The sequence below is a fragment of the Rhinolophus ferrumequinum genome, chromosome 3 (genome assembly GCF_004115265.2).
Source record: "Rhinolophus ferrumequinum isolate MPI-CBG mRhiFer1 chromosome 3, mRhiFer1_v1.p, whole genome shotgun sequence".
Taxonomy (NCBI): domain Eukaryota; kingdom Metazoa; phylum Chordata; class Mammalia; order Chiroptera; family Rhinolophidae; genus Rhinolophus; species Rhinolophus ferrumequinum.
In genome coordinates this window covers 90,112,912-90,134,248 of record NC_046286.1, presented here as the reverse complement: position 1 = coordinate 90,134,248, position 21,337 = coordinate 90,112,912, and the positions used below count along the sequence as shown (strand labels likewise).

The following is a 21,337-nucleotide window of genomic DNA, read 5'->3' as shown; positions in this document are numbered from 1 at the left end:
TGTTAGAAGTCACAATATTGCAGCAGAAACTTTTTTTTCCAAATCAAAGTCTGAAATTCTAATGTATAATTCTACATTATTTTGGTTTGTTTGTCCTGAAAACTCTGCTCCCTTTATAAATTAAAGCATCAGTGTTCATTAATAACCATATAACCACTTCAGTAGGAATGATTCTTAATTTCTATCATCAGACTTCACACTAGTAACTGAATATTGTGTAACTGCTAAAGAAAACCATGAAATCGTGCAATGGCCTTTTTTTTAATAATTTGATATTAAGAAATATGAATGCAGCAATACCCTCAAGATTCTCTTCCATATGCCAGCACATACATGTATGTGAATTCTCCGAGACATTAATTTATTACCAGGGTCTCATTTTCTTCATAAACCTGACAAGGGAGTTAAGAGCACATGACTCAAAAGTCTCATTTTATCCAAAAATTTATATAGGCTAAGATAAAGAAAGAAAATCTTTATATAAGAAGTTCTTTGAGAATTTATGTCTATAAAACTCTGCAAATGTCAAAGTTTTAATCTTAGGTAATCCTACTTTATTTTTAAAAACCATTTTAAACCTGATATCTACTAGCCTGTCATTCGTCACTTATAATTGGTCTAACTTTAAATTCAAATGAGCAAATTCATTGTGTTAAAAGACTAGAAACCAAAACTCAAATCCAATCCAAGAGGTCATTAGTGTTATTTCTCCTAAAACAAGATAATTCTTGGAGGGTGTGGGGACATATGGACAATTTTAACACATGCGGTAGGAAGAAAATAAATAAATGATTTACATTGCCTTTGTGTTTACGGCACCCGAGAATGTAAAATGTAAGTTTCTGATATACTGGGGGGAAATGACAGGTTATCAGAACACTCACAGGTTAAGTCTCCTTTGTAAGAAGGGGCAGGCTTGGACAAAGAAGCACCTGCGGCTGATCAAGACACGATCAAGCTTTCAGTACCAAGTCAGGGGACAGTGTTCTTTGCTTTTGTTTGTCTGTTTGTTTGTTTCTAATTGCCCAGGTTGGATGAATCTATTAAGCTGGGAAAATCGAAGCCAGTCACTGAAGGATGGGATAACGCCATCAGCAAATAAGTCTTCCCAAAACACACACTCAGAAAATGAGGGCAAACAAATATGTGAGTCCAAACTCTACAGTTGGACCCCGTGCATGGAGGGTTGAGCACCTTTTGGGCTCCTGCTACCCCCCAGAAACAGGATGGGACACCGTTTCCCTACTCAGGAAGACCGGAGAAGGGGGATAAAAGGCGATGCCTGGGAGGGCGTTTACTGAGAGAAACAGTCTGTTTCCCACAGAGCTCGAAATAAACAGGGAAGAAACCATTATCCCAAGCACACATCATGCAATGCTCTGGCTTTTTAGGTACCTTTCTTTCCCAAAGGCAATGCCTACCTTCCGTGTGGACTGCAGAGACATACGTCCAATTGTAACGCTTGACTATATCAAGCATCGCTCTTGCCTGCAAAGTGTCAGAAGGGACAACCCTCAAGAAGTATTTGTACAGAGTTTTGTCACTCAGGTCGATGCTTGTGGCGGAATAGGCGATCTGGGGAATGTCAAACAGCTGGAGCAGGTTCTGCACTTGGATAGCTACAGAGCTGGAACCCGGGCCGATCACGCCCGCAATGGGCTTCTTAGTCCTGCCTGGAGGGATCGACTGGCCGTCAGGCAAGCACCGGTTGAGTCCATCCTTCTCATCGCGAATGGAAATCAGAGAGTCCCTGATGAACTCAATGCTCTGCTCCAGAGCCACGGAGGAGTGCCAGCAGGAGTCCCGGATCTCACTGCCCAAGGTGATGTTGGGCAACAGGACGGGGTCTGCGTTGATCTTATCCAGCGTGTGGAACATGGCCTCCACCCTCTGGATGCCATACTGCTCCCTGATCTCCCCACACTTCCTTTCGGGCACCTTCTCGGCGGGAGGCTGGTGGTGGACTGAGAAGAGGGCCCCAATGATGACATCTCCGTCCATTCTGGCCACTGAGCGCTGAGATGAGGCTCCCGCCAGCAACACTTTCCTGCTGGGGCTTCTGGGGAGAAGGGTCATCTCCAGAAAGATCGCTGGGAAGAACACCACGAGGAGCCGGACCATGGTGATGAGGACGCGGTCCACAGCCGGCTGGCCACGTTCCCACGCTGGTCCCGCCAGCGGGGTCTGGGCGTGCACAGCGGAGACGCCGCACGCCTGCCTCTCCCTGCGCGGTCCCGCTCGCCAGCACCTCTCGTCCAAAGCTTTCGCCGCCTGCACCACCGCCTCCTTCCCCTCGGCCTCCTCCTCCTGGTCCTCCACGATCACCTCCACTCCCTGGGGGCGTTTCTAGGAGAATTCCACTTCCCCTCCTTCACCGGTGCACCAAGGTAAACTGATCAAGGGTACAGTGGGCGTCGTGGCGGCTGCGGTAAGCTGGAAGCTGCCGACGAGAGAGGAAGAAAATCAAAGCTCCGCACCACTGGCGTCAAAACTCTAGGGTCAGTGATGTTAACAGTTGCCCGGTCCGATTCATCTGAGCACATCACGATATGGGCCGGAGCGACAGCTTGGGAGGCAGCTCTGCTGGGGGCGCAAGGCGAAGAGGCTCAGAGACACGCCGATCTGCCCCCTCCTCCAGCCTCAAGTCTCGTTCCGGTCCCCAAATACTCATTACGCTCACTGACTTTGGGGGTGGGGTGCAGGCGGAGGGACAGGGGAGCGGGTGCTAGGTCGTTCACCTTAAGAGAACTTTCAGGATTTGAAAAGATCAACTTTTCCCAGAAGAAATTTGCAAACTCTTTCTTTCATTGTAAAGGTGAAAGCGCTACTTCAAAATGAACTTGAACAAGGAGTGCACCTTGTACTTTAACTTTGAGGGGTTGAAGAGACCCTAAGGTACAACCCAAGTGGTGAATACAAATTTGCCAGCTCAAGGAAATCCATAGTAGTTACTAAGGCAACACCTGGTAAAGTCTCAGCATGTCGGAGTTCGGTACGTCCCCTCCCTCCTCCCGCCCACCAAGAAGTCAGGCTTACAGTAGACATTCAGGGAGAAAGGGTGCAGATAAGGTAACTTGTTCCCCCGCGGAGGATGGAGGGAGGGGGTGCAGCGGCCGCTGCACTCGCCTCAGTAGGGACTCGCCTCAATAGGGACCTTTGGCTGCGCATAGTTATTAGAACTGGAACGAAGGGCAGCTTCCGGGTCGCTCTCGCCGCGGCAGCCCAGCCCTGCCGCCTTCAGCACCCTGGACAGTGCTGGGTCCTGCCACCGAGACATTCTTCCGCAGCGCCGGGAGCCCACGCTTTGACCAGCGACTTCCGATTCTTTCACACCCCCCACCCCGCCCCCCGACTTCGCTTTTTCAACCACCCTCCCTGCATGCTTCACACACACACACACACACACACACACACACACACACACACACACACACACCCTCCCCTCGCCTCCTCACCACCCTTCCATCCTCATTCTCTTCGCCTTGCAGTCAGTGCTCCCTTAAGAAAATTCAAACCTGACCGCTTCGGGGGGGCAGAGGCGCCAAATTTCAGCCGCCTGTGAGGCTGAAGTTGGCTGCCTCTCTCGTCCCTCCCTGGCTCCCTTTCTCAAGGTGAGAGTCGGAGGAGAAAGGAGCTGAGGCAGCGTGTGGGGAGCAAGAACACAGGAGGGGAGGCAAGCAAAAGGAGGAAGACAACCCAGGCATTCCTGGGTCCCGACGCTTCGCGGGATGCAGGACTAAAAGCAATGAATAAGCGGGGGTGCCCCAGGAGGAAAATCCCATAGATTGGGACTGTCTGTAACTGGGGGTGTGTTTCACTGCCTGGAGGTTTCTACTCACCTGGGTCTGCTTCGAGAATTTGGACTTGAGACATACCTGGGTCCATGTAGACAGTGCTATGGTTCCTGGGCCAGAGGACCGTGGCCACGCGCGGTTCGCAGACGCCTCAGCTCTAATCCAGCCGGTGCAAGAATGCGATCTGGGCTGTACACTAGTGCCCTCTTTCTTCAGCACTATTTTACCGCAAGGAAAAAAGAGGGAGGGGGAGCGGGAAAAAAAAAAAAAAGAAAAAAAGAAACAGGTCACCAAATGCTTGTCTATAATCTCATGCATAAAAATCGGTCGTTTAATGGAGAGGGGAGGGGAGAAAAGCTACGGAAGAGTGGGAAATAGTAATGCCTTTACTACAACAGAGTTCTTCAACAAGCTGCCAGATACATAAATAGTCAGATCTGGGGAAAGGAATGGGGAACCGATTAGGCTGTTTTAGGTGGATATTCCTTGTATGTGTTTCAAGGAGCCAAATACATTTTTCTCTCCCTGGAAGTGAAGCTCCTTCTGAGGGAAACAGCAAGTAAAATACACGTGCAGACATCTAGAGAAAGGCTCTATTAGTAGGTTGCAAGGGAAAAGAGGAAGAGACTGTATGAATGGCAGTAGGGATGGCGGGGTATGCACATCATGACCAAGGTAAGCCAAATGAAGAGAAGCAAACCATGGCTTCATTTTCCAGGTCAAGATGTAACTAAATTGAGAATGAGAGTCAGGTCACATGAAAACATTGAAGTGAAAAGCACTTATCCAAATTCCTCCCAGGCTGCCATCACCCTCCCGGCAGGTCTACAGTGTTGCTTCTTACTGTGTGAAAAGTGCAAGTTAAATCACGTTCCTCTGGGAACATGCTGGCTGAGCAGACTGTGTCCCAGCTTCGGAGAGGAAGTACAAGTGACAGTGTGCCTTTCCACTCTTGCTCAAAGCTCTCTATTTGTGTCATCTGTAGAGAAGAGAGATCAGCTTATGTGAGCCTCTTTATAATCACCTTGTTCCTATAATCATTGTCCTGTGGAATGATGCCATGTCAGGCTGGAGGGGACAAACCACATGAGACAGTTTTAACTAATCTTTAGGATGTTCCTTGAAACTTAGAAAAGGACATAATGTTTCCAGTCAAGAACAGAAGCTAATTCTCATTCTGGTTCTGATCTTTTTTTTTTTTTCCAATGTCAGATTTTTCTGGAAATTTTCTTTTTTAGACAACAAAAACAGGATAGGATTTTTTATTCTTTTTTCATAAATAATGTACTGAACCAGGTACACACCCTTTTGCCCTAAAACATCTCAGTTCTAGAAGTCACCATATATTTACTCAAGAAAAATGGAAGATAACTTCTTGTTTTCACAATAAGGGTAAAATGGTTCTCTGCTTGTACTGGAAAGAAGACGTCAGCTCTAAGAGCAAGCCACAGGTGTTCAGTCCACAGTGCCCAGTAGTATCTCACTTCCGTTAGGAGCCATTTAACTTCCGTTTTGGATAATGCTAATCCTGTAAGATAAGCCCTGACCATGATTTTTCTGAATATTTCATAGATATAGTGAATGTACAAAGATTTCTGTGCATATGTAGACCATTAAATATGATCTGCAGGAGTAGAGAAAGTAACGTCTCTGAAGTCCACATTCAGCTTCCATTCGTGCTCCTCAAAGCTGGATCTTTTTAATAAACCACATTGACATCATTTAGAAAGGATCCTACTACTGAAGGAATAATTAAATGTTCAGATTTGTTTGTTCTCAATATACTCCAAGTGAAAATGACACATTCAGGCTGGCTGCAACAAAGCATTTTAAAGAGGAAGAACTTGGGAATCATAAGGTTTATGCATATGCATCGATTATACATTACAGGTGTTAAAGAAAAATGTATTTCAAATGTGTCAGTTTGAAAGTCAGACAGAAAAAGTCAAGAACCATATGATTCCACTGATATGTGGGATATAAAACTGAAAGCAACAAAGGAACAAGACAAACAAATAAAGAAACAAAAACTCATAGACATAGACAATAGTAAAGCGGTTACCAGTGGGTGGGGGGGGTGGTGGTAAATGTGGGTAAACAGGATCAACTATGCGGTGATGGAAGGAGAACTGACTCTGGGTGGTGAACACACAATGTGATATATAGATGACGTATTACAGAATTGTACACTTGAAACCTATGTAACTTTACTAGCCATTGTCACCCCAATAAACTTTATTTTAAAATAAATTATTGATAATTATTTAAGACCAAACCTTAGAAGTCACAAGGACAAAACTAAGGTAAAAAGAAGGCATTGAGAAAGGAGAAGACAAGATCATCCAAATATGCTGTATCTTTCTGGAAACGAAGATTTTACCAAGACAGGCAGGATGCAATGCATGTACAGACATCTAAGGGAAGGTTCTATTAGTAGGATTGAAGAGAATTACTAAAAGAATGAAATACATACAAATGAACAAATATAGGCTAATATAGTAATCTATAAGAGTTCAAAGAATGTTAAAAGTTCAGAAGTACTGCCAATATGAATTCAGTGCTGATAGGGTGGTATCTTACATTCAATATGTGATTTGTGCAGGGTAAAAATTGTTAGGAGTATTTTGGTTTGGGAAACCCATTTAAAACAAAATATTGTGGAGATCAAGCAAGAATATCCAACATATTATCTCAAGACAATAATTTAAATGTGCTGCTGTAACAAGAAGGACAACAAAATACTCATCATCCTTATATGGTTATAAAACGATTACCTGTAAATAAAATTGTGATCACCCTCCGTAGAAATGCGTGCACAATTAGCATTGTTCTTCATCATAAAGTACATCATAGAGGAAACAGTCTGAATTATAAATGAGCACAAAAGGATATTAAGTTTTCCACAGAAAATGAGTTGAAAATGCATACTCTTCAAATGAGAAAGGTAAGACATGATTGAGAATAAGATTTTTTTTAAGCAAAAAAAAAAAGGAAGAAAGAAATGGTAAAGCTAAACACATATTCTAAATTTTAGTGTACTCTACAAGATATTTCGAAAAGTAAAGTTTACGCGGTCATTGAAATCTGGAAGTGAAGTATACACAAGAGGTAATAAACTCATTAATGAAGAGGTATTACTGACTGAAAATAGAAATGGGATCAAAGAAGGTCTTTGTAGAAAATTGGTTTGTGGAAAACTTGATATGTAATGTATTACTAAGGGAATATAATTAATGTTCAAGTTAGATAAGTGTTTTAGGATATGAATACCATGCCTTTCCATAAAGTACTGTTCTCTATGTACAATTAATTTAATCTAGTATGACATTTCTTACATTCTTATATTTAATTCATGGGTTTGGCAGAATAATTTAAGACCCAGTGAGAATTTTTAGTTTATGTATCCAATTTGGCTATTTACATTGCTTAAATCAGAGGGACATTGCCATATCTTTATTAGACTTTATGCTCTAAACCAAAGGCAATACAAATTGTAAAATAAAACCTCTTCCTTTCAGAAAGTGAAAACATTTTTTAAAAACATGGTTGATTAACAAAGTAAACCAGATATTTTTAAAAAAATAAACAAGCCTATATATTTATACATATATATATTCAATTGTTTTATTGGTCTGGTTAATTAGGCTATAACTATATACGCAGAAATAGAACCAAAAGAATCAGATTGCATAAGCAATTAGAGTTCATCAATGGCTCTGTGGACTCATGCAAATGGACTAGAAAACATATGTTTGGCCACATATTTTTCTGCCACAACTGTCCAGCAGTTTATTTTTAAAGTGTGAAAATATAATTGAGGAGAATAAGGCAAACACGATTATTCTGAAAGCACAGTGAATGCCACAATTACTGTCTAATTTATTCCCCACTGTATCCCAGTGTTTAAAACAATGTCTGGTTTATGATAGGTGCTAAAATGTTTGTTGAATAAATGGATGAATGCACTCTCCCTGTACAATAAAAATATCATCTTATTTTAATGCCTTTCTTTAAGAAGATCGAAGCCAAGCAGTTTACAGATGTTTCTAATTTATTCTTTATATAATGTAGGGAGACTATTTTGCAACTGTTTCTCAAGTGGAAATAACTTGCCTAGTTAGTATTAAACCATTTAGAAACATATTTATAGCACTTAAACTATATAAATTTGTTCCCAATGTTAAGAAACCATTTTCATTTCTGTGCTAACTGATAGCAAATAAAACTTAGACAAAGATTTTACAAAGGTAAAAAGAAGATAATACATAAATGACAGCTAACTGTTAACCAATGCTGGGCCATATAATTTGAAAATAACCATTTGAAAAGATTCTCAGAATCATCATACGATATGTATAAAATAGACATATTATCCTAGTCCATAGATGGGAAAATTAAAGCACCAAGAATCACTTCCTTGCCTGAACTTAGGGAACAACTTAGGGGCACTGCCACATCGCACTACTCTTATTCCAAATTCTTAAGTTCATAAAAATCGACCATATGAACTAAGCTAAGTGATACTTATTTTCATTTTTCCTTAAGCTTTGAACTGCTGCTCTCTTATCACAAAATACTTAAGTAAGAAAGAACATGAATTTGAAATCCTTTACTTTGGGCTTTTCGTATGCTGAGGGCATAAGCATTACAGGTGATTGTTCTATTTGCTTAAAATATCCATCTTTTATAACAGTTCCAATAATGGCAGTAACCTACTTGCAGTCTCACAGTCAACCTTTAAACAATTAAGCAAGAAATGTATCTAAGTTTTTGGAGCCAATAAAAGCTTTCATTAGAAAAGGATTATCTTACTTCAGTTTCACCTACACAACAAATTAAATTCTTATTCCTGTTCTAAATAGCAATGTATTGTACTTCTGCCTCACTGTAACAAAAAATCTAGAACATAATTATTATCAATCCAGCACACGGCCAAAATATTGATCTACCTAAAGCACAGCCCTTATTCTTTTGAATCCATGGTTCAAAACCTACAATACATCCCAGTTTCCAATAGAATAAAGCTTAAATGCCTTAACCTGGTACCCAAAGTCCATTGACGGGGGAAGGGGTTCAAGCAAGCAAAACTTGGTAACTATTCATATCCATCCCTTCCCTTCTCTAAAGTGGAGAATGTTGAAGGTGAGGAGCTGACCAGAGAAAGAGAACTCTGATTTGAATATGCCCAACCTGTTATCAAAATAGAGAAGGCATGTTTTTGGAAGTTTCCTAGGTAATTCTAATGTGACCTTTAATTAATTGAAGGCCACTGATACAGTTTCATCCCTTTCTCCTACTCATTCTTTTCTAACCAAATAAGCCTTACATTTTCCCATGTCTCAGCTCATAACTCTCACTCTGCAAAAAAAAAATAATAAAATAAAAATTTTAAAAAATCACCCATCTTTCATTTCTTTTATATGTATTTGCCCTTTTTCAAAATTCATTTCAAATTCAACTTATCCATGAAAGCTTCCCATTCTGAAGAAAATCATGGAAAAAGAGCTCTTTGGCACTTTCATATGAAATAACATTTACTGTAAAATAATATTACTGATTCTTTTTTAATTTGTGTTTTATCTGGTCTCACTCAATTGCTGTGGTCACTTCCAAAATAATGACTTATTCCAACTATATTGCCATTAATAAAAATATTTTGGAATATTTTTATTGTGAAAGTTCTATAATATATATGAGCAAGGCATTATTTTTAATGTTATTATTCATAGCAAATAATCATCTTTTGAGTGTAGATTTAATTTTCTGCACATGGATAGTTGTCAGCAAAATTCTTAAATAATATAAAGAAATGTGTCTTGCTCAGAATTGAATCTCCAGAACCTAAAATAGTACCTATAAGTCAATAAATATTTGTTGAATAAATGGATGCTTTGGCTTAAAAATAAGGTGTGATTCTATACAAATTATATTTATTTGGTTTTGAAGACAATTCTGAAGAGTATCTCCAAAACAGTTTGAGCACCTGCAAAATTATTGGCTTTTGGAAGGGAACAACTATCACTTGGATATAAAAGAAATTAGTCTATTTTTTTAATCATCATTTTTTTTTTGGTCACATCTTGTGTATGGATTTATTTTTGGTAGTTATTTAAGAAATAGTTATTAAAATGTAAAACTGTGATTTGATTTAAGTTTTATTTTTAAATAGCATGCAAAGCACATATACAGCTAAAAAAAAAGACTAGAAGGAAATTACATCAAAATATTAACAGTTATTAGCTATAGAAGGTAGTATAATTTCTCTTTTTCTGTATTCTTTCCTAACAATTCCTGCAATAAAGGTGTTAATGTATTAAAATGTTATGCTAAGATGGAAAACAAATCAAGAGTTACCAAATATCTTCTATAAATTATGATAAATTCAAGGAATCAAAATGTAGTACGTCACAGCTGCTATCTTCACCTGCCTGATCCACCAACTATGATTTTCCATTACCTCTTTTATGTAATAAGAACTCTGTTGAGTACTCCAAACATCATAGTGAACAAGATACAGCCCTGGCCTTACAGGAACATTCTAGTAAGAAATGCAGCTGCTACACAACCAGTACATAATAATGTGGAAATTACCATGATAGAAGAAAACCAAAAGCACGGTGGGATTATGTGGGAAGGGCACCATGGAAAGTGACTGAAATGAAGCCAAAGAGACAAGTAGCAGTTGCGTAGGTGAAGAAGGGAATGAGTAGGCAAAAAGATGGTCTAGGAAGAGAAACAGCAATAGTCCAGAAGCAAAAGACAGTGTGGTGCTTTAAGGGAAATAAAAATGGTTTGGAAAGCTAATGCAGAGAACTGTGGGGTGGGGTGGGGAGGGGCGGTAAGGGTAGACAGGTTTTTTGAGAGAGAGAGACATGATGAAGGGCTTCATAAACCATGGTAAGGGGGTTGGAGAGATGGCATCACATAACACTAAGAAGGCTAAAATTATTGAGGGAAGCATAAGTGGCAACATCACATTTAAAATTTAGAAAAGTGACTAAATTGAAGAGAAATTGTGGATCTAAGCAATATGAGAAGCAAGGAGAATAGTTTAAAAGGTGTTGGACTATAAAGTTTGGGGCAGAAAACAGAGAAGAGTATCTTTGTAATCTTGAGGTATGAAAAGAAATCTTAGGACACCAAATGAACTAACCATAAAAGAAAATTGGTAAATTGGATCTCATCAAAATTAGAAACCTCTGTTCCTCAAAGACCTCACTAAGAAAATGAAAATGCAAGTAACAGAGGAAAAATGTGATAGATATAGACGTAGACATGATATAACAAAGGTCTTAAATCTAGACTACTGCAGAACTCCCACAAATCTACAATAGAATGATGAACAATCTAATTTTTTTAAATGAGCAAAAGGCTTGAAGAAATACTTCAAACAAAAAAATATACACAAATGGTCAGTAAATACGTGAAAAAGTGCCAAGCATAACTAATGAGCTATCAGGGAAATACAAATTAAAATCCCAATAAGTTACCACCTCACACACCTATGATAAAAATTATAAAGACTGAAATCAGCAAATGGTGATAAGGACATGAATCAAACAGAAATATCATAAACTGCTAAAGAAAGTGTTAAATGATCCAGTACATTTAGAAAACATGTTTGATAATTTCTTGTAAATTTAAATATACACCTGTCCTACGATTGAGCAACTTAACTCCTAGATATATAACCGAGAGAAATAAAAACCATATGTCTACAAAAAGACTTTTATAAGAATACTCATGGAAGCTTTATTCATGATAGACAGCTGAAAACAACTCAAATATCCATCAACAAGAAAATGGATAAACAAATTGTAGTGTCCTCATACAGTGTAACAGTACTCCATGATGAAAAAGAACAAATTACAGATATATGAAACAACATGGATGAACCTCAAAAATATTATTTTGAATAAAAGACACCAACGTACTGACTGTTTGATTCCATTTATATAAAGTTCAAGTGCAGTCACACCCATCTACACAAATAGAAATCAGAAGAGTAATAAATTACCTACGGAAGAAGGCAGGGGGATTAACTGCAAAGGAGAAAGGAGGAATTTTCCGGAGTGATAGAAATGTTCTGTATTTTGACTCAATTATTACTTACATAGGTATGTATATTTGTAAAACTATAAAATGTACACTTAAGACCTGTGTATTTCACTGTATGTAAATTACATACCAATAAAATTAGTTAATTAAAAAAGAAGTTATTGCAAGTAATCAAAGTGAGAGACAATGAACCAAACTAAGGCATTGTCAGTGAAGAGGAATAAAAGGGCAGAAATTAGAGAGATGGCAATAGAAACAAGATGATGTAGAGACTGTGCATGTAAAAAAGGTCAAAATGGCTCCTCATGTTGGACTTCAGTGCAATTTAACACATAGTGCTATTACTGCAATAGAAAACTTAGGAGAAAAGAGTTGCAGAGCAGGAGGTGATGATGAGTTTCATTTGAGATCCATTAAAGTGCCTTTGAGACATCCCAGGGGAAATGCCCCCATAAGCAATTACGTATACAAGTTTAGGGGTAAGAAATGTTTGTGGGGAAACTTGCTATAAACTAAATCACAGGAGTTGATAAGGCAATTACTCTAAATAAGATTAACTACTCTCATGTTGTGGAAACAATTAAAGCTTTAGATAAAAATCTTTTTCTTGCAGCAGGAAACAATAAAGCGAATATTTAGCAGAGATCACCCAAACAGAACAACATAAAGAAAAAAGAGTAAAAAACAATGAAGATGGTTTAAGAGACCTCTGGGATAACATCAAGCGCAACAACATGTGCATCATAGGAATACCAGTAGGTGAAGAGAGGAAGCAATGGGTTGAGAACATATTTGAAGTAATAACGTCTGAAAACTTCCCTAACCTGATGAAGGAAACCACCATACAAGCCGAGGAAGTGCAGAGAGTTCCAACCAGGATAGGTCCACACCAAGACACTTTATAGTTAAAATGGCAAAGGTTAAAGACAAAGAGAGAATCCTAAAAGCAGCAAGAGAAAGACAGAGGGTTACATACAAGGGAACTCTCATAAGACTATCAAATGACTTTTCTACAGAAACATTGAAGGCCAGGAGGGAGTGGCAGGAGATACTCAATGTGATGGAAAACAAAGGCCTACAACCTAGATTGCTTTATTCAGCAAGGCTATCATTTAAAGTTGATTGAGAGATAAAGAATTTCCCAGAAAAGAATAAGCTAAAGAAATTTATTACCACCAAGCCAGCGTTGCAAGAAATACTAAAAGGACTTCTGTAAATAGAAGAAAGATGAAAGCAATCTAACTACAAATTTAAAAATGCCAATAACTATGTACCTATCAATAATCACTTTAAATGTAAATGGATTAAATGCTCCAATCAAGAGACATAGGGTGGCTGAGTGGATAAGAAAGCAAGACCCTTGTATATACTCTGTACAAGAGACTCACCTCAGATCAAAAGACACACACAGGCTGAAAGTGAAGGGTTGGAGTAAGATATTTCTTGCAAACGGAAATGAGAAAAAAGCTTGAGTTGCAATACTTACATGTGACAAAATAGACTTTAAAATGAAGAACATATTAAAAGACAAAGATGGGCACTACATAATAATAAAGGGATCAATTCGACAAGAGGACATAACCCTAGTAAACATCTATGCACTCAACATAGGAGCACCTAAATATATAAAACAGGTACTGACTGACATAAAGACAGAAATCAACAGTAACACTATCATAGTAGGGGACTTCAACACACCTCAGACAACAAGGGACAGGTCTTCCAGACAGAAAATCAATATGAAAACAACAGCCTTAATTGACACTTTGGACCACTTGGATTTAATCGATATTTTCAGAGCATTTCACCCCAAAGCTGCAGAATACACGTTCTTCTCAAGCACACATGGAACATTTTCCAAGATAGACCATATGTTAGGCCACAAAACAAGTTTTGATAAATTTAAGAAAATTGAAATCATACCAATTGTCTTCTCTGACCACAGTGCTATGAAATTAGAAATGAACTACAGGAAAAAAACTGGAAGACACACCGATTCATGGAGGCTGAATAACATGTTACTAAATAATGACTGGGTCAACCAAGAGATCCAGGAAGAAATCGAAAGATATCTTGAGACAAACGAAAATGAAAACACGATGACCCAAAATCTATGGGATGCCGTGAAAGCAGTCCTAAGAGGGACATTCATAGCATTGCAGGCCTACCTAAAGAAACAAGAAACATCACTAATCAACAGTTTATCTTCACACTTATGGGGTCTGGAAAAAGAACAGCAAAATAAGCCCAAAGGGAGTACAAAGAAGGAGATAATAAAGATCAGAGTGGAAATAAATTAAATAGAAACCAGAAAAACAATACAAAAGATCAATGAATCCAAGAGTTGGTTCTTAGAGAAGATAAACAAAATTGACAAACCTTTAGCCAGACTCATTAAAAAAAAGAGAGGACCCAAATTAATAAAATCAGAAATGAAAGAGGAGAAGTGACATCAGACACCGCAGAAATACAAAAAATTTTAAGAAATTACTATGAGCAACTATATGCCAACAAATTTGACAATCTGGAAGACATGGACAATTTTCTAGAGGCATACAACATTCCAAGGCTAACTCAAGAAGAAACAGAAAACCAGAATAGACTGATTACCACCAGGGAAATTGAATCAGGAATCAACAATCTCCCAACAAACAAAAGCCATGGACCAGATGGCTTTACAGGTGAATTTTACAAAACGTTCAAAAAAGAATTATCACCTATTCTCCTCAAGCTCTTCCAAAAAATCCAGAAGGAGGGAAGTCTCCCAAACACTTTTTACAAAGCCACTATCACCCTGATCCCAAAATCAGACCAAAACACTACAAAAAAAGAAAACTACAGTCCAATATCTCTAATGAACATAGATGCAAAAATCCTCAACAAAATATTAGCGAACAGAATTCAGCAATACATTAAAAAGATCATACACCATGATCAAGTGGGACTCATCCCTGGTATGCAAGGGTGGTTCAACATCTGCAAATCAATTAATGTGATACACCACATTAACAAAATGAAAAATAAAAATCACATGATCATATCAATAGATGCAAAAAAAGCATTTGATAAAATCCAGCCGCCATTTATGATAAAAACCCTTAAGAAAGTGGGAATAGAGGGATCATATCTCAACATAATAAAGGCCATATATGATAAACCCACAGCTAACATCATACTCAATGGGGAAAAGCTAAAACCATTCCCCTTAAGATCAGGAACATGGCAAGGTTGCCCACTTTCTCCACTTCTATTCAACATAGTGCTGGAAGTTCTAGCCACAGCAATCAGACAAGAAAAAGAAATAAAAGGCATCCAAATCGGTAAGGAGGAAGTAAAATTGTCATTATATGCAGATGACATAATACTATAAAGAGAGAACCCTAAAGACTCCACCAAGAAACTATTAGAGCTGATAGATGAATTTAGTAAAGTAGCAGAATACAAAATTAATATTCAGAAATCAGTTACATTTGTATATACCAACAATAAAACATCAGAAGGAGAAATTAAAAAAAAAAAATCCCACTTACAATTGCTTCAAAGACTATAAAATACCTGGGAATAAATTTAACCAAAGAAGTAAAAGATCTGTACTCAGAAAATTATAAGACACTGAAGAAAGAAACGAAAGAAGATACAAATAGATGGAAACATATACCATGTTCATGGATAGGAAGAATTAATATAGTTAAAATGTGCATACTGCCTAAGGCAATATACATATTCAATGCAATTCCTATCAAACTACCAATGATGTTTTTCACAGAAATAGAACATATAATCCTAAAATTTATATGGGACCATAAAAGACCCCGGATAGCCTCAGCAATCTTGAGAAATAAGAACAAAGTGGGAGATATAATGATACCTGACATCAAATTATACTACAAGGCTACAGTAATCAAAACAGCATGATACTGGCATAAAAACAGACACATAGATGAATGGAAGAGAATAGAGAATCCAAAAATAAATCCATGCCTATATGGCCATTTAATCTACGACAATGGAAGCAGGACTGTATGGTGGGGTAAAGACAATCTATTCAATAAATGGTGCTGGGAAACCTGGACAGATACATGCAAAAAAATGAAGCTGGACCACCTCCTTACACCATCTACAAAAATAAATTCAAAATGGCTTAAAGACTTAAATATAAGATATGAAACCATAAAATTCCTAGAAGAAAATATAGGAAGAAACTTCACAGACATTACCCGGAGTAATATTTTTACTGATATATCCCCTCGCACGAGGGAAGTAAGAGAAAAAAATAAACATGTGGGATTACATCAAACTAAAAAGTTTTTTCACAGCAAAGGAAACCATCAATAAAACAAAAAGGGATCCTACTGAATGGGAAAAGATATTTGCCAATGATATATCTGATAAGGGGTTAATAGCACAAATTTATAAAAAAAAAACTCACTCAACTCAACTCCAAAAAAACAAACAACCCAATTAAAAAATGGGCAGAGGACACGAAGAGACATTTTTCTAAAAAGGACATAGCGATGGCAAACAGACATGTGAAAAAATGCTCAACCTCACTAACCATCAGAGAAATGCAAATAAAAACCACAATGAGATACCACCTCACCCTAGTCAAAATGGCTATCATCAATAAATCAACAAACAACAAGTGCAGGCGCGGATGTGGAAAAAAGGGAACGCTTGTGCACTGTTGGTGGGATTGCAGATTGGTGCAGCCACTATGGAAAACAGTATGGAGGTATCTCAAAAATATAAAAATGGAACTACCTTATGATCCAGCAATTCCACCCCTAGATATCTATCTGGAGAAATCCAAAACTCTAATTCAAAAATCTTTATGCACTCTTATGTTTATTGCACTATATACAACACACAATACACTTGGCTATAGCCAAGACATGGAAGAAACCAAAATGCCCTTCGGTAGATGACTGGATTAAGAAACTGTGGTACATTTATACAATGGACTATTACGCAGCCATAAAGAAGAAAGAAATCTTACCATTTGCAGCAACATGGATGGACCTAGAGAACATTATGTTAAGTGAAATAAGTCAGAGAGAGAAAGACAAATACCATATGATCTCACTTATATGTGGAATCTAAAGAAAAGAATAAGTGAATGAACTAATCAGAAACAGTTTTGGAGACATAGAGGAAAAACTGAGGGTTGCTAGATGAGCAGGAGGGTGGGGATAAGGGGAAAGGTGAGGGGATTAGAAAACAGTCAGTAACCACAAGATGGCCACGGGGTTTTGAAAATTAATTTGGGGAATGTAATCAATAATGTTGTAAAGATTTTGTAGGGTATCCGATGGACACTTGTCCCATTTGGGAGAACACCTCAAGGATGATGTAGATGCCTGATCATTGCACTGTACACCTGAAGCTGAAGCTGGAAAATAATGAATGTCAACTGTAATTTTAGGTATGTGTGTGTGTGTGTGTGTGTGTGTGTGTGTGTGTGTGTGTGTGTGTGTATTTACAAGAAGCGGAGTAAAGCATTAGGAATAGAGACAGTGGAAATGTAAAGGCTCTGTGCGATGTCAGAGGGATAGTGGATTGGAGTGGGGGGTTCACACAGTGTGAGGGATATAAATGATAAACGTCTAAGTGTTACTTTGTCTTGTGCACCTGAAACTAAGTAAAAAAAAAAAAAAGATATTTAAAAAAAAAAATTGAAGTTACCAGTACCAATCCAGTATGTATTAGTACCTGTATAGGAAGACTTGTGATGTCTGCAGCACACACAGATTGAAGCCTAATAAATTGTTTCCAAGATTTTATAAATCTAGAGATTGAATTTCTTCGAGGGATTTTCTGCTTCAAAGAACCAGAGGTTCTTTCAATTAGTGGTGTTCAATCTCCCATGAGTCCTTAAATAACATGACGCTATATTTCCAGGGTGATTTAAAGGCAGATCTCTCCAGCCTAACTCACACCCCACAGTTAATATTCACTTATCAATGCATCTCTCCACTGTATGCATGAAAGTTACTCTTATTTCTGCCTCATAATCTCAGGTTTGTGTTCTCCCTGCCATGCCAATCTCATCGATCCTAGAAGGCTGAACACTGGTCTCATCTCCTGCTTGGAGACCTTCAGAAAACAGTGATCTGATTGATTGCTGCCTTTTATGATATGTTAGGAACTGTGTCACTTAAATTTACACCAAGAAAATATCTTTGTTGTGCATGTTTCACATGATCAAGAAGAAAGACTACATGATTCTTGAGTTTAAGAATCAGATCAAATTGTACTCTTGTAACCTATGGTACAGATTCATGCATATAATAGATTCAAAATAAAAAATGTGTTGTACTGAAAAATAGTGAAAGAAATTCTGATAAGAAAGTGAGAGGAAAAACCTAAATCTAGAATACAAGGGATTTCTAGGTTTCCTACCAGATTAAGCAAGTGGAGTGGTTTTTAAATTGCCCCCCAAATTAAGGAGTTTTTATAAAAAAAAAAAAAAAAAGAATTGCTAATTTCCTTTCAAAATAACACTTGGCTTCACTGTAGAGTAGGGGTCTCATTTTCTGACTCCAATTGAGCTAGTGATTTTACTTTTACTTTTAGCCTTGATTCTGTAACTATACCAACATTTCTATTTTCTTATCTCTCTGTGGGGATAATTACCTTATAAGTGATTCAATGAGTCAAAGTTCTAATAGTACTTTGAAGAAGGGTCTATATAAAGGTGCATCTTCAACATACAAATAATGTACAAATAACATGTTTTGTTGGCTTTTAACTCGCTTTCCTAATATGCAGATACACAAGTGTATATATCATCAGTTAACTGATAGATTAGCATTTTACCATAACAAAAGTACTGAAAACAGACCATGGGAAAAAAGTACATAACTTAAGCTCTATGTAAAAAGAAAACTATTTTCAGAGCTGATTACAAGTATAATACATTCATTTTAATATTACAGTTGAGATTCTTTTATGTAATAAATTTCATATATTTTATATGCATCTATTTTTAAAATACCAATGTGTGTACCTCAAATGATCAATAATTACTGTTATAAAATATTTTCTGGAAAAAATGTACTTCCAAATCTACCTTTATTATCAAAGCATAAAAATTCAACTCTTAAAACTACAAAATTTACACACTATGGAAATATCCACAGAAATCATTTCACATATTCCTATCAGACTATTTTTAGTTTTGCTTGACAAATAAAAGAGGTAAAACTTTAATGTCCTTTTAAATATCCTCAGTGTTGACAGTGTCGTAGTCTAGGTCTGTCTAGGGGAATCAAGCAACCCTCCACAAAATAACATCTGACCTGGGTCCTTCAGAGGGTATATTATTTTCCTAGGGCTGTCATAACAAAGTACTTCAAAGTTAGTGACTGAAAACACGAGAAATTTATTTTCTCACAGTACTGGAGGCCAGAAGTTTGAAATCAAGATGTTGGCTAGTTTAGTTCCTTCCGTATGTTCTGAGAGAGAATCCATTCTATGCCTCACTCCTGCTTTCTGATGACTGCTGTCTTTTAAGTGCATCACTCCAATCTCTGCCTCTGTCTTCATGTTACCCTGTCTCTGTGTCCTGTTCCCTTCTAAGAAAACTTGTCATTGGATTTAGAGTCTACTCTAATCCAAGATAATCTTCACCTCAAGATCCTTACATTACATCCTTCCATCTACATGACGCTTTTCCCAAATAAAATCATCTTCACAGATTCCAGATGGACATATCTCTTAGGGGTTACTATTGAACCCATTATAGAGACAATTGGGATTTCATAGGTGAGAAAATTTTGAAAGGGCATTCTAAGTGAGAATGGCATATGCCAATGCGTAAACATTATGAAAGAGCATGTCTTTAAGGAGAAGAGTATGAAGTGTAAAATAATTAGGATGAACCTGGAGAAGAGATGGAAAGTAAGGATTATGAATCAGACTGGGGTCAGATTGAGAAGTACCATGTATGCCAAGCTAAGATTTTTTAAAAAATCAAAACAATTTTGGGTGAGATTTCTATAATAATTTAGAAACTAGAAGAGAGAGAAGACTGGAGGCTGAGAGACCTTAAAATAGGGGTTGGCAGGCAAGCTATTAAAAAATCTCTTTAAAAGATAATTGCCTAAAATAAAAATAGGAATAAAGTATTATGGGGTTTAAAACAAATGTGGAAGTAAAATGCATGATAACAGTAAAAGAAGGGGAGAAGGAAATGGAAATATGCTGTTGCATATTCTTGTAAGATTCTTACATTCTATATGAAATGCTACAATATTATTTGATGGTAGATTGTGATATGTTAAAGATGTATGTTATAAACCTTAGCACAACCATTAAATTTTTTAAAAGTAGAATAACTAACAGGCCAAGTAAAATGGAATAATAATAAATCAAAAGTAATTAATCTAAAAAGAAGGCAGAAGAAAGTAGATGGTAAAACACTAAGAACAGTTGAACTTGAAATGGGCTGAAAACTTTTATTTTAAAATAGAGCCTCACTTCTTAGAAATAATGACCTGGTGAGAGAAAAAGAAGCAGTTAGTATAATAATATTGTGATCGTTTTGGTAATAAACAGATTCTGCCAGGAGTAATTATGAACTTATTGGAGGGCATAATTATGTGGTAAAAGTTTACTCCAATAGGGTGTAAAATCAGACATCCTTTTTTCTTTGTATTCTTTTATTTTTCACTCAGAAGAAAAAAAACAAAAATGCTATTCGTAAACATCACTGAGACCCAGGCTGTCATTTACAGGGCCTAGATATAACGAATCACTAATTAGAAAGAATATGACGCTAAACTAATCTCTCAGGAACTAAAGAACACTAAATCCAGGGAAAGACAGAGATAAAGAAATGCTCTTAAAAGGCAGAAAGTACTGAAACAGAATTTAAATCAAGTTTCTTGACAGAAAAGCAATATTTAGTTAACTAGACATTTAATTGACTAGGAAAAAAAAACAAAAACAGTTGACAGAAGTAAACTAACTTTGGATGATGAGCACACAATGAAATATACAGATGATGTATTATAATATTGTACACTTGAAACTTATATAATCTTATTAACCAATGTCACCCAAATAAATTTAATTAAAAAGAAAAAAAACAGAATTTAGAGCTAATGGAAGATTACACTCTCACTTGCGTGTTCTATTTCTTTTAAATTTTATAGTAATTTGTATCTCCATTCATTCTTCATAGAAAGGCAAGATCGAACAGATGAATGAGTATGCATTCTGGATTCAGGCAGATCTGTTTTTGAAAGTTATAATTTCTACTTACTTATATGGTAACTAGGAAACCATGAGCAAGTTACTCACGCCCTGTCAGCCTCCATTTCTTTAATATTAAAATACAAATAAAAACAGCATGGAATCATTTTGAAGATTAATGAGATTGTGAATAAACAGTGCCTATGACTGCCTGTCACAAAGAAGACAATCAGTATGTGATTGCTGTTGTTAGAGAAAATAATTTAAATTCATAGTAGTATTCTTATGAT

At 37.1% G+C, this 21,337-nt stretch overlaps 1 protein-coding gene across 6 annotated transcripts in view; it reads right to left on the bottom strand.

Moving 5' to 3' along the window:
* GRM1 (glutamate metabotropic receptor 1) overlaps window positions 1–4,026 on the bottom strand; it is a 344,263-nt gene extending 340,237 nt beyond the window's left edge. For 2 of the 6 annotated variants that reach the window (XM_033102931.1, XM_033102929.1), the window contains exons 1-2: window positions 3,876–4,026; window positions 1,422–2,440 (exon numbers count right to left, since the gene is read on the bottom strand). In XM_033102931.1, the coding sequence (XP_032958822.1) occupies window positions 1,422–2,121 (700 nt within the window). In that variant the 5' untranslated portion in view covers window positions 2,122–2,440; window positions 3,876–4,026. Of the gene's footprint in view, window positions 1–1,421; window positions 2,441–3,036; window positions 3,279–3,839 lie in introns of those variants that run through there. The other 4 variants (XM_033102930.1, XM_033102927.1, XM_033102926.1 and 1 more) reach the window with 4 other exon arrangements.
* Window positions 4,027–21,337: the final 17,311 nt, after the last annotated feature.